The following is a 14,940-nucleotide window of genomic DNA, read 5'->3' as shown; positions in this document are numbered from 1 at the left end:
TTAGCATTATAATTAAGGCATTTAAAAGGTTGATTTCAATTGAGAAGTAATAAAAAAAGAAAATCAGACAGAAAACAAAACTCCAACTACTTGATTCTAATCTAGCTAGTGGATAATTTTTAAAAAATTAATAGATCATATTTTCCATTTTAAAGCTTAAATTAAAAACCACTTAGCTATCTCTGCAGTTGTCTAGGTATTGAGAATGAGTTGATTTTTGGGGGCCTCTCTGTCAGCCAGAAGAAACCCATCCTTTGTCCATGGCAGAAGCAGCTGTGTCCTAGGCCAGTTAACTTAAAGGTAATAAAATTATTTGAAAGGACACAGTAGTTGTGACCATGACACATTCTCAAATGAACCAGATTCCATTTGATATATATGAAAAATTAAAGCTTGGGTCTAAAAATGCTGTAAGAGAAATTTTCTCATTCTTTTTGGAGAGATCTGACATCAGCATATAGATGGCTTCATCAATTATTGAGAAAAAGACTAAGAAAGGAAAAATGACTGATTGGGATGCTTCATTTTGAAGTCTGAATGTGAAGCCCTTGGGTTGAATGTACCTGTAGGTCTAAATCTTTCAGAATTAGCTCCTGCTCTCTCACCAGCTCATCTATTTAAATTTTTTGTTTAAAAAAAGTAAGGCACTTAAAAATTTTTATCACACTCTGTCAAACATCAGAACGTGTGTGCCAAACTTTGAAGTAACTGCATATATAAATGAAGTTAAGAAACAGATCTCTGTACAGATAAATATCTCTTAAGATGAAGCAAGGGGAATGATTTTAAATTTAAAATATTACTTTTTCTCAAGGGTCAAGTTTTCATGACTTTGAAATTTTTTTTCACAGCTATTTTCATTATCTTCTGTATTCTAAAGTACAGCTATGAATTTCAGAGTTCTTTTGTTTGCCATCTAATGTCCTTGTCTTATTTATTCCTAGAAAAGTATTATGGATTCCTAGACAAGCTAGAACTGTTTTTTGGTTTTTGTTTAATTGAGACATAAATGATAATGAATACTTTTTCATTGCAAGTCATTAATTATCCCTTGTGCTTTTATGGCTTTAACACTTAGAGATAAATAATAAGGAAACACAGCTAGTAAAATCAGCACATCTAGGTAAACACTAATGAGCAAAGGTGTGAATCATTTTAAAGACACCATTTTCTTAAGGTTAATAATGATTTTCTTACAAAAGTACTCATATATTCAAGTCAGTTATCACTGATGTCATCATTGCCTGTAAGTACAGTGCTAATAGTATCTTCCTATTTAACCTAAAATACATATATTTCTATCTCTATCCTCAAAGTCATTACTTCTGAAATAACTGTGAACTATTTCTTATTATCAGAAATTCTTTTTAATTCTATATAATTTGTTTTGAGCTTTTGTTTCTCCCATCTCAGACTGTTCATATTTATTTTATTAAACATTTTCTCTCAAAAAATACTTTTCTATACCATGTAAAATGCAGAGTTTCAACTTAATTTCCACCTCTAAGTAAATAAAGTCATATGCATTTAAGTGATACTTATTCTTATTTACAGTTTTTCACTCTATTAGGAAAGAGATTTAAACTAGTTCATATTTTTATAAGTAAAAGAGAATACAGGCAGTGTAAAATAAGCAAATGTAGGTTTTTCCATTTACCTCAAATTGCTGAATATTATAACATGATGTTGGATTTGGCTCTGAGTTTTGAAGAAAAAGTTATTCTGATACTTATTAAAATGATAAGAAAGAGTTTATTTTGGACTACTGTGATAGGTGTCAAGACTATCACAATAGGGGAGAGAAGTTCAGTTCAACTCTGAATGCAATAAAGACATCTGGGAATTATAGCCAAGGAACCTGTTGTGTGTTGGGGGTGGGGGAGTTGGTGGATGGAAATTTACTAAGAGGTGACATCAAAGTTGAGGAGAATTCTTACTTTAACAAGATTCTGGCTGAAAGGCAGGCCATAGTGATCAGATACCAAGGCCGAACGACAAATTTGATTAGATATTGAAAGTGATTAGATATCAAGAGTGGAAGAATCCTCTTTAAGCTTACCTAGCAGGATTCTTGCTAAAACTGGACTCTGCAAGGATGGACACTGAAGCCTAAAGTCAAGACCTAGATGAGAAAAGGGCTGAGAGGAACCTGACTAAAGTTTGGTTAAGGAGAATCTTTGTCAGTTTTCTAGTGACAAAAGCTAGGGAAGAACATGTTGGCATACAGAATCTATATTGTCCAAACATAGTAAAGAATACCATCATTTTCTACATTTCCACAGAATTTATTTCAGATCTGATTTATCATTTGAGTTTAAGATTTTCATAAAAGTGAACTGGGAGGCAGTATGTAGATCAGCAGCACTTAAGAAGAGGTGGTGAAGAAGTGAGCCATGAGAATATCTGAGGGCCCAGCAAGTAGAGCTATCCTAAGGCATGCTTGGTGTGTTGGAGGAAGGACAGAGAATCCAATGTAATGGAATAAAGTGATCAGAGGACAAAGCAGAACTTGAGGGAAGAGGCATACCATTTCAGACCTTAGAGGCCATTGTGCAATTTTCAGGTTTAACTCAGAGGGAAAGCCAGCCATTGGAGGGTTCTGAAGAGAGAAATGGTCTGACTTACATTTTAAAGGGATCAATCTGTCTGTGTAATGATAATAGACTATAGGAAGGCAAGGCTGGAAGAGAGGAGACCAGTTACAAGGCTTTTCCAATTAGACTTCCCAGTAGAGAGGTCAGACAGGACCTAAAGGTAGTATTTTCAGTCAGAGTGTCTGATCACCTGAGAAATGAGTGTATATAAGTAGGTTTAATGCCAGATCTGAAATGACCACTTATTTTCTCTGAGTTGCCCTTCTTTGGCTCTACTGGTCCTTCAAGACTGGCTTAGAAACCACATGTTAGAGTATCATCCTGTGTTCTTTTACTTTATTATGCAAACTTTACTTTATTATGTCACTTATTGAATAGTGTTATACTTCCCTGTTGACTGGTCATCTCCTCCATTGTATTGCTAGTTCCTTGAGGAAAAGACCTAGAGTACATAAGTGATTCTGAGTAAAAGAACAAATAAAAACCTTTGCATTTAAGATAAAATCTAGATATTATTCACCACTTTCTACCTCACCTACCTCCCCTCCTGCTACCTTTCCCTTAATGTACTATACCTCAGCCACTGTTATTAATTCTTTAAAGCCATACCACATTCTAAACTCTCTCAAGCCTCATGGCTTTTTTCTACAACATTTCACTTCATGGAATGCCTTTTTCCCCTCATTATTGATCTGCTAGTGCATTATAATGCATCAGGTTCTGTTTTAAATGCTAAATCTTAAGAGATACTTCCCGAAACTTCATTCTAATCCATACCCATTTTGTCTCTCCTAACAATCTAAATTTGCGACTTAATGGCATATATCACAGTTTGTAGATTTATAAGTATTTGGATGAATATTTGTTTATATATTTTCTTAATAAGTTTATAAGAATAAAGGACAATTTCTATTTTGTTCATTCATATGTACCAGCCCACATTACTATACCAGACACTTAATAAATTCTTTATTAAACATTTATAATAAATGAAAATAAAAAGCTCCATATTTTATTATTTGCTTCAATTCTCACCAAAATCACATATTTGTTCACTTTTCTTGTATGTAATCAAGAATGTCCTTACTGTTTGAGAGGATATCGTTTAGCTATTCCTCTGTACTATTTCCTTTATTAAATATCAAAGTAGCTTTTCAAAAAAAGTCCATATATTTGTATTATTATCAATGAATGTAGATAACACAATCACTGCATTTGTGATTGTTTTCATTATGTAAAATGAAAACAACTTTTGATAAAAATGTTTTCATCTGTTCTCTCTTACAATTGGGAAAATACAAGTTTATGGAATAAAAATTAGTCTCCTACTAGTCCAGCAGCACCTGCTTTTTATAACTATGTAAACATTTTCCCTTTTGTACAGAAAAAAAAATATGTGCTTTCTAGAACTGGATCACCCCTAGGGAATGTTCCATTTTTACTTCTCACTATTTAGCATATGATGTAGAAGACCATATCCAAATGTATAAGTACTTAAAGAAACCACAGCAGTATGAGCAACTATTTTCCAAATCTGTTTTATCAAAAACAGAAGTTTACGAAACTTAATTTAATAAATATTATAAATTATTTATATGGAAAAATTATGTTAGAGAAAAAATTTTTTTAGCATTTAAAGTTTTTCTATCTTATAATGCTTCCTTTGTTGAGATAACAAGTTCAATATAAAAACCTCATAAAAATTCTTTGAAGATTTTAAAACCAATGTTGTTATGCATATACTATTTATACTAACCAAATTTTTAAATATTTTTTATTATTTAAAAATATGGATATATTTGTAAAATTAAATAACTATAGTTTCCAAATTTATTTAAAGATGCTACAGCTATAGAAACCTAGAAAATACTGTGCATCCTTTTTTCATAAGCAGTAAAGAATATTTATAAAATTAAATGTTAAATTATTATTTCAGTTATTTGAACATACGATAAGGTGAAACTGTCAACTAAATCAATTTAAATATACTTTATCACCCCTCTGCAATTGCTGAAGACTTTTCTTTGCATTGAAGCATGAATGTAATTAAAATTAATTAATCATATAATTAGAAGTAATAAATGTTTGTAAGCAGGAAGAAGGGACTCGATCTTTAATCTTCTAAAAGATTTTTCTCTCAAGGACCTCTCCATGGAGAAGTGAAAATATGACATTATCTGACCCATTATTTTATACTGTTTTTATAATAATAATTTTTAAACTTCATTTTGAGAAACTATGTAAAACTCCTTAGAATATAGAAGAAAAAACCATAATTTTTCTATAACTATCAGCTTTTGAAATATTAAAGTAAGAATTAGATGAAAATTAAAATATTGCCCCTTGCTATTATTACAAAATAGCTTTTGAAAAATTTGGATTAATAAAATATATTCAATAAAGGATTAATCTAAAAATTATTTCTATAATATTTAATATTTTGAATTATTAGTGTGCTCATAGTAAAAGAGATATTCATTTAAACTATTTTCCTCAATTAGTCTTCTGACACTGCAAATAGGACTTACAGGTTTTCGAAAAGGAAATAGAGGAAATTTTGCATAATGCAATCACTTTAAAAGAGGTGTAAATTCTGTGTATTCTCCTTAGCCCATATTAGAGAATACAAATAATAGAATGATAAATGTTTATCAATAAAATATATGTTCCTTCAAACATTTGTTTTATTGATTAATATTTTGCAAGTTTCTGAAGTAAAACCTAGGGAAAGGAAATCTCAATATAAATATTAGAGGAGATAGCTAGATGAACCATACAAAAGAATGTACTTTCAAACATTTTCTAGCAATAGAAAATTGAGAGTATTTTGTTGAGTTTTCTAATTCTCTTTCAATTTCTCTTTTCCAGTTTAAATTTTTAAAGGATTAATAGAATTATCACTAACACTTGTCCTCAGAGAAACAACACACAGTTTAATGAACGAAAATTTGATTTCTCAAGTGTTCATAAAGTTTTCAAATCAAAATTTATCTTAATATGTATATTAATCATAGTATTTGCAGTTGATGCTCATCAATCTATAGATGCGATCATAGCATCTGAAGAAGTTTCTTGAACAGGTTGCTTAATACAATCTAGCAAATTGTACTACCATTTGTATTAACAATTTCCATGAAATTTAAAGATCAACCACAGATTTATTTGCCTAAGTTTATCAGAGAATTTGTACCTTATAATAGTCATAAAAATGCCATGATGGTCTGGTTTCTGTTTATTTAAAATTTTTGCTATTTGTTTATTTCCTTTATATGTATCTAATTTACTATAAGAACTATCCCTTCTTTGAAATTAATTTATTTTCTCAGGTTAATCTCTTGGCTTTTGGAGTTATCATATACAAAGTTTTTCGTCATACTGCAGGGTTGAAACCAGAAGTTAGTTGCTATGAGAACATAAGGTAATTGTTTCTTTAAGTCTACTTTCTTTAGTAATTAAAATCTTCAGTAACTTAAAGTATAAATAAGTTTTGGAAGGGCTATTTTTTAAATGATTTTTCACCTTTTCTTCTTCCATATTTAAAATACTTATTGTTATATAGAATTTAGTATGTTTAATAAGCCTATAATCACTATAGATCAAGTGGTAAGTAAAACAATCTTTTTAAACACACTCTCCTTTGAAAGAAAAGATGATGACTATTTTAAGTAAAAGGAGCCCTTTGTGATTTTCTTTTGCAAAAAATTTCTCAAAGCTTTGTCACTGTTTCTTTCTTGTTTCCTAGTTTGCATGCTGCCATGATTTGTTTTTCTTCATCTTCCTCTCTTTAAAACTGATTTATTGAGACTGTGAAAATAGTTTATTCAGGAAAAACTGAAGAGTACTATAGGGAACATTAGACACAACTGACGTTTGAGTGCTTGGGAGCACTCCTGCAGTTTCAATACCATGCACAAGATTTATAGTTAGGATTTAGCAAATGTTTGACTGATTACTTTTTCTAACTCCTCACCATTCATAGTTTCATGTAGTGTGCTGGTTTTAATAAAGTTAAAGTGACTCATTTTCTGGGTACACTGTTAAAACATCTTCTGCAGTAAAGAATGCTGAGACTAAGAATGAATGAGAAAATAATCATTAGTCGCCTCATTTTTAAGACAGTGTTCTCAGTGAGCAGAATTGAATATTGTTATACCAAAAGTCAATAAGTTGAAAATATGTAAGAGTATACACATGTATTATTTTTTAATTTTTAAGAAATCAATATTCCAACATAAATTTATTTTGAGGTTAAGATATTGTAAAAACAAAACAAAAAAAAATCTAGATTTATATTTTACACGTTCTTCTCTACTAAACCTGAAAGAAAAACAGAAGCTTCCTTTGATGTCAAGCACATGTGCTGACCCCAGTTCTCATAGTATATTTTTCAAGGTTTCTTAAAGAAAATATTTCCTAACAGATATATGTCTTACCTTCGGGAATTATTACAACATTAGTTTCGAAATCAAAGCATACATACTACAGTGCACCGGATAAAAATATTTTAAGATTAAGGAAATTTGTTGAAAAGTACCATATTTTAATAATGCTGCCTTGATTTTGGAAGCACATCCCTGCCACAGTGCAGCAGCATACCCTAAAAGCTGTCCCATGTAACTGTAACACAGTTTGTCAGTTTCAAAATTATTATTGGTCTTGTCAAAAGATTTCTTAGTTATACCAAAAACTCATTTCCCACCTAATTTGAGGAATTCGTGGATGTGTTGAGTATATGTAATTTTAACTGGAACATTTCAAATATGTTCTAGGTCTTGTGCCAGAGGAGCCCTCGCTCTCCTGTTCCTTCTTGGCACCACCTGGATCTTTGGGGTGCTCCATGTTGTACATGCATCAGTGGTGACAGCTTACCTCTTCACCATCAGCAACGCCTTCCAGGGGATGTTCATTTTCTTATTCCTGTGTGTTTTATCCAGAAAGGTAAGCAATTTGTTATTTTGGTCAATTCTATAGTATACTTATGTAGCATCAGTTACCAAAGTGTTAAAAATTCTTATTCTCATAGATTTATGACTTGTGCCTTTATTGCCTAAACGCAGTACATTTTAGTATAAAAAAAAAAATCAGAACACCTAGCTAGTCTAAGGAAAATATGCTTTTAAAAAACTTGCTATTAGAAATAGGAATGTAGCTTATATTCACTTGAGCATATTCTCCCAAATAATCAGAAAACATTAATAATTTAGAAAAATAAATGTAACAATTTAATGTGATTTGAAAATAATTTGGTGTGATTGTTGCAATTTTATTTAACATTTCTCCCTTCCTTTTTTTAGATCCAAGAAGAATATTATAGATTGTTCAAAAATGTCCCTTGTTGTTTCGGATGTTTAAGGTAAATAGAAGGAACTATGGAAACTTATTGCTACACAAAAATTTTAAAAAGCCAAGCTGTGGATAGCCAATGTATAAAAATGACTGGAACAAATTATTCAATTATTAATTACTAGAAAATCAAATATTTTAAATCAGTTTTTCTGTTTAAAGTATAGGAACTGTATATAAAAAGAGATAAAATTATGTACCATTTAGCTATAGTATGCTTCCCTACATGACTTAGTTATGTCAAAAATAGTATTGCAGCTCTTTGGAAAGTAATTGGTTTCTCAGGAATGATATCATTGTGCCTAAGGAAAGATTTTCTTTCTAACACTAGAAATATATGAATGTCCTAAAGGAAACCATTGGCTTGATATTTTGTGACTGATGTTGCCTTTAAAACTAGTCCCCTATTACCTTGGTGATGAGCTCTGTTACAGAAAGTGGAACATAAGAGAATGAAGGGGCAGAATATAAAACAGTTAAAAAGGAATGGCTGTTATAACAGTGGGATGTATTTTGAGTAAACTTTTTCTCTCTATAAACTAAATGAAAAAGTATAGAGTTAAAATAAATAATTGAATAAACATGTCTTACCATTTTATGAATTGTTCTAAACTTAAATTTCTACTATAATAGCTTGGATCTCTGTTTATCCATTTTCTTTTCTAATATTCCAAAAGCCACAAAACTTCATAAAAAAAAAAACATTTCTGTCATTTTTAGGTTAACATTAGAATAAGATACATGGTATTTCTATAATTATTCCACAGATTGTGACTTCAAATGCTTAATCAGTAATACATAAATGTGTCAAAACATCATATTGTTCATGCCTGTAAATGCTGTTCATGCCTGTAAATAAAGCTGAATAATTCTATTCTATAACCTTTCAGTGTATTGGAAAATATTGTATCTCATTAGACTAGTATATTTGAGTTCTTTATTTTTTTAACTTTAGAAATATTGTAGTTCACATTGCAATATTCCCTTTTAACTTACTATTTTTAAAAGGGCATTGTAAATACGAAAGTATTCATAAAGTGAATTGCTATTTTTTTCTGTTCAGAAAAGTACACATTTAAAAGTGATATTTATAACAAGGAAATCAGTAAGAACTGTAGAAATTTTCACAGCGGATCTATCTTCTGACAGTTTTCCACCACCTATTAAAGCATATCTGCTTAAATGTATGGCTTCTATCTGTTCTCAAATCTTCTCATTAAAATGTAGAAGCAGTGACTAGATTTCTAAAATATGTCATTGTTCTTCACCTACCTGGAAAAGTATGCCAAAACACTAAATGTTGTGATTTTAAATTAATTTCTCCAGCTGTTGAAGTCTGTCAAATCTTGCTCTAACAAATAAAATGTTATCTAAGTGAATTCTGCTGCTTTGCTGAGTCGTTTTCTCAAGAAAGATGAGTTACCTGCCAGTATGTCTTATAAATTTTTAGAGGATTCATGAAAATAACTTTTCATTATATTTTTTGATCTCATATGGTAAGCTTATGACCTATTATTGTCATTGTCATTATATGAGAGTGTTACAGGAATGTAATATTGAAAAGTAATCTGTTTAATCAATGTATACAAAATTAAGTGTGATAGGTAAATGGTCCTCCAAAATGCCCACGCTCTAATCTTCAGAACCTATGTGGAAAGGAGAATTAAGGTTGCTAATCGGCTGACATTGACATGGGAAAATTATCCTGAATTATCTGGTAGGCCCAATGTAATCACAAGATTCCTTTTAAGTAAAAGAGGAAGGCAGAAAAGGGAGCCTGTCAGAATGATGCAACATGAGTCATATTCAACAGGCCACTGCTGGCTTTGAAGATGGAAACAGCTCACAAGCCAAGGGATACCGGCAGCCTCTATAAACTGAAAAAGGCAAGGAGATGGATTCTCTCCTAAAGCTTCTAGAAGCAAGGCAGCTCTACTGATACCTTTATTTTAGCCCAGGAAGACCCAATTCCAACTTCTAACCCCCAGAACTCTAAGATAATAAATGTATATTGTTTTAAGCCACCAGGTTTGTTGATAATTAGTCACAAGTTTATTGGTAATTTTTTTATAATTTGTTACAGCAACCATAGGGAATGATACCATGGAAATATGTATGCAATAACATCTTTAAACAACTGTTCCTATCATTAGGGCATCTTGTTTTCATCAACCTTTCCATAGGTATCATTGGATAAAGCCTACATTCTTTAGCATGAGACTTCAGACCGTCTCACATGAGCTTAACTCCCTGGTTTTCACTATTGCCCTGTGAAAGTTTCTTCAATCATACCAAACTTTATTTTTTCCAAAACTTACTGTGGCTTACCAAATGCCCTGTTTCTGGAATTTTTTCTTTGCCATCATCACTCTGACAAATATCTACTTATCCCTAAAGTATCTTTCTCTATGAAACCATACTCTATGCACACAAGAAATTGATCACTTCCACCTTTGTGTCACCACTCCGTCTAGTACTTTAGTACTTGCCTATTTTAACATTTATCACATTGTATTGTGATTAGTTAGCCTGAGCCCAGGACATTCATTATACAAAATTTTATCCTTCCTTAAATTCAGGTGCCTTCTCTTTTTAACTTCCTGAATCAATGTTGCTGCCTCCTGCTATCTATGACCACATGATTGACATGATGAGATGGTCTGGACTCCCTGAATGATCTGGCTTTTGCTCTTTCACTTTAGGTATTTCATACTGGAAGTCCACTGAGTGAACTGGCTTTCTCAGGTAAAGCTCTCCATGCTTGTTTCTAACTGCCGTGCAGTTAGATGATTTGGCCCAGCACTCTCAAATTGGTGAAGTGGAGCAAACAGAGGAATTAAGTTACCAATGGAGCCTTGAGCACATACATGGCTTCAACTCAATTTTTCCAGAAAAGAATTTTGGGGGGCATTTGTGAAGCTAGCCAAACTGCTAATAAAGTAGTGCTTCATTATCCATTTAGCTGTTATTCCTCATGTACCACTTTGTCATTTGATAGTGAGTGGGGTAAATATTAGGATTTGAGACTCAATCTTCTCAACTCCTAAAATATATCACAAATTCATTAATAAAAATTACTTTACAAACTCTTCTTCATAAACAAATGAGTATGAAAGGAGGGTCATAGAATCTCAAGAGATTCAATCAAAGAACTCAATACATGAAGGCTGGCCTCAAATGAATAAAGGCCATATATGAAAAATCTACAGCTAACATCATACCAATGGAGAAAGGATAAAAGCGGTTTCCTTAAGATCAGAAACAAGACAAGGATCCCCACTTTCACCACTTCTATTCAACATAGTATTGGAAGTCCTAGCTACAGCAATTAGACAAGAAAGAGAAATAAAAGGCATCCAAATTTGAAAAGAAGTAAAACTGTCATATTTGCAGATGACATAATACTATATAGAGAGAACCCTAAAGATTCCATCAAAAAAACTGTTAGAGCTGATCAATGAATTCAGTAAACTAACAGGATACAAAATTAATATCCAGAAGTTTATTGCACTTTTATACAACAATGATAAACTTGCAGAAAGAGAAATTAAGAAAACAATCCCATTTACGATTACATCAAAAACAATAAAATACCTAGGAATCAAATTAACCAAAGAGGTAAAGACCTGTTCTTGGAAAATTATGCATTGAAAAAAGAAATTGAAGAAGATACAAATAAATGAAGCGTATACTGTGCTCATGGGTAGGAAGAATCAACATCATTAAAATGGTGATACTACCAAAAGTGATGTATAGATTCAGTACAATCTCCAATAAAATACCAATGGCATTTTTTAGAGAACTATAACAAATAATCTAAAAATTTATATTGAACCATATAAGATCCTGAATAACCACAGCCATCTTGAGAACGAACAAAGTTGGAGGTATCACACTACCTGATATCAAACTATATTACAAGTCTACAGTAATCAAAGGAGCATGTTGTCAGCATAAAAACAGACACATAGATCAATGCAATAGAATAGGGAGCCCAGAAATAAATCCATGCCTATATGGTCAGTAATATATGAAAAAGGAGACAAGAATATACAATGGGGTAAAAACAATCTCTTCAATAAATACTATTGGTAAAACTGGACAAATACATTCAAAAATATAAAGCTGGACTACCATCTTACACCATATACAAGAACAAACTCAAAATGGATTAAAGACTTAAATGTAAGTCTCAAAATTACAAAACTTCTAGAGAAAACGTAGGCAGTAAACTCTTTAATATTGCATCTAGTAACTTCTGATATATCTTCTTGGGCAAGGGAAACAAAAGAAAAATTAGACAAATAGGATAACATTGAACTAAAAAGTTTTTGCACAGCAAAGAAAACCATCAACAAAATGAAAAGACAACCTATGTAATGGGAGAAGAGATTTGCCTCTGATACATCTGACAAGGGTTTAATATCCAAAATTTATAAAAAATTCATATAACTCAATAATAACATAAAAAGAATCCCATTAAAAAATGGGCAGAAGACCTGATTAGATATTTCTCCAAAGAGGAAGTACAGATGGCTAAAAGATATATGAAAGTATGCTCAGGATCACTAATCATCAGAGAAATTCAAATTAAAACCACAATGAGATATCACCTCACACCTATTAGAATGGCTATTATAAATAAATCAGAAAACAAGTGTTGGCAAGGATGTGGAAAATAGGGAAACCTCATACACTATTGGTGGGATTGCAAATTGGTACAGTCATTATGGAAAAAAGTCTAGATATTCCTCAAAAAACTAAAAATGGATCTATCTTTTGACCCAGAAACTGCACTTCTGGGTATTTACCCAAAGAAAACCAAAACACTGCTTTGTAAAGATCTATGCATCCTTATGTTTATAGCAGGGCTATTCACAATAGCCAAGACATGGAAGCAACCTAAATGCCCATCAACAGATGATTGGATAAAGAAGTTATGGTTCATGTATACAATGGACTATTATTCAGCCATTAAAAAAAGTAAAATCCTGCCATTTGCAAAGACATGAATGGACCTAGAGGTTATTATGCTTAGTGAAATAAGTCAGAGAAATATAAATACCTTATGATTTCACTTATATGCAGAATCTAAGGAACAAAAGGAACATATAAATGAAAACAAACACAAATACAGAGGATGGCCAAAGGGTAGGGGGATTGGAGGGCTTAGAGAAAAGGGTGAAGGGTTGAAAAGGAACAAATTAGTAGTTGAAAGGTAGTCACAGGGATGGGGAGTACAGGTGGTCATAGGGAATGTAGTCAGTAGTCAGTAGTATTGTAAATGCTGTGTGTAGAGCCAGATGGGTGAAAGAGAAATCGGGGGTGGGGGAGGGGGTCATTTCATAAATTATACAAACATCTAACCAATGTACTGTATACCTGAAACTAATATTTAAAAAAAGGGGAAAAATATGCAAAGTGATGAAAAGCGAGGACCTACAATCAAAATTACTCTAGTCAGCAAAGTTATCATTTAGAATCAAAAAACAGATAAAGAGCTTCCCAGACAAGAAAAAGCTAAAGGAGTTCATTAGCACCAAATTAGTATTACAAGAAATGTTAGTAGGACTTCTTTAAGAAGAAGAGAATATTAAAAATATGAATAACAAAATGGCAATAACTACTTATCTATCAACAATTACTTCAAATATAAAAGGATTACATGAGCCAATCAAAAGATAGTGTGACTGAATGGCTAAGAAAACAAGACCCTTACATATGCTCCCTTGCAAAAGGCTCACTTCTGATGGAAAGACACACACAGACTGAAGGTAAAGGGATTGAAAAAGATATTTTATGAAAATGGAAATGAAAAAAGAATCTAGGATAGCAATACTTACCCCAGACAAAAATAGACTTTAAAACAATGTTATAACAAGAGACAAAGAAGAATCCAGTAATCTTACTTCTGGGTATTTATCTGAAGAAACTCAAACTACTACTTTGAGGGGACATGTTCATTTCATATGTTCCATATGTTCATTGCAACATTGTTTACAATAGCCAAGATATAGAGGCAATCTGGGCATCTGTCAATGGATGAATGGATAAAGAAGAGGTGGTACACATATACAATAGAATAGTACTCGGCCATAAAAAATATTTTTAAAAAGAATGAAATCTTGCCATCTGCTACAACATGGGTGGTCCCAGAGGGTATTGCGCTGTGTGGAGTAAGTCAGACAGAGAAAGAAAATGTCATATGATTTCACTTACATGTGGAATCTAAAGAACAAAATAAACCAGAATCAGACTTATAGATACAGAGAACATTTTGAGGGTTGCCACATGAGAGGGGGATTGGGAGGTGGGTGAAAAAGAAGAGATTGAGAAGTACATAAAGGTAGTTACAAAGGAGTCATGGGGAAGTAAATTATAGCATAAAGAATAAAGTCAGTAATATGATAATAACTATGTATGATGTCATATGGGTACTAGACACTGGGGTGAGCACTTCGTAAGTTATATAAATGTCTAAACACTATGCGGTACACCTGAAACTAATATAATATTATATTTCAACTGTAATTAAAAAGTAAACATTATTTTAAAAAGAGATTGGTAGACAATCTGAAAGTATATAACATTTTACTTGGTATTTCATTCAGATGTTCTACATCATGGGTTTGTATGGTAGTTGTGATTCATATAAAAAGAGAGGGTTAATTAAGCTGCACTGGATCTCTTTCGGTGCCAACGTACCATGATTCTAATCCTAACCCCCTACTCTGAGGCACTGCAAACAATAAAATCTATAAAGTATATTACAATTTTATACATTCAAAAATAAAGGAAAAAATAATAGGTTTTTTTCAAAATTGTCCTTAAGAAATGTGGTTTCATCTCTTATTGGGCTGCAATTTGCCATATGTCAGCATCCAAGGCCAGCCTGCTCAACCTGAAAATGATTATTTCCTTTCTCTTCCTTAATGTATCAGAAGTGAATCTAAAAGAACCTCCAATATGCGGGCGGGGTAGGGAGGGGGAGGCGTAATTATCC

At 32.0% G+C, this 14,940-nt stretch overlaps 1 protein-coding gene across 1 annotated transcript in view; it reads left to right on the top strand.

Moving 5' to 3' along the window:
- The window catches only part of ADGRL4 (adhesion G protein-coupled receptor L4), a 101,132-nt gene extending 90,865 nt beyond the window's left edge, over positions 1 to 10,267 (top strand). Inside the window, exons 14-16 of the mRNA XM_039838670.1 lie at positions 5,921 to 6,012; positions 7,364 to 7,532; positions 7,889 to 10,267. Of these exons, the coding sequence (XP_039694604.1) occupies positions 5,921 to 6,012; positions 7,364 to 7,532; positions 7,889 to 7,951 (324 nt within the window). The 3' untranslated portion in view covers positions 7,952 to 10,267. The remainder of the gene's footprint in view (positions 1 to 5,920; positions 6,013 to 7,363; positions 7,533 to 7,888) is intronic.
- The last annotated feature ends 4,673 nt before the right edge of the window (positions 10,268 to 14,940 follow it).

The sequence above is a fragment of the Pteropus medius genome, unplaced genomic scaffold (genome assembly GCF_902729225.1).
Source record: "Pteropus medius unplaced genomic scaffold, Ma_sr-lr_union100, whole genome shotgun sequence".
Taxonomy (NCBI): domain Eukaryota; kingdom Metazoa; phylum Chordata; class Mammalia; order Chiroptera; family Pteropodidae; genus Pteropus; species Pteropus medius.
Note: the sequence above shows the minus strand (reverse complement) of the source record. Positions and strands in the feature narration are given on the sequence as shown.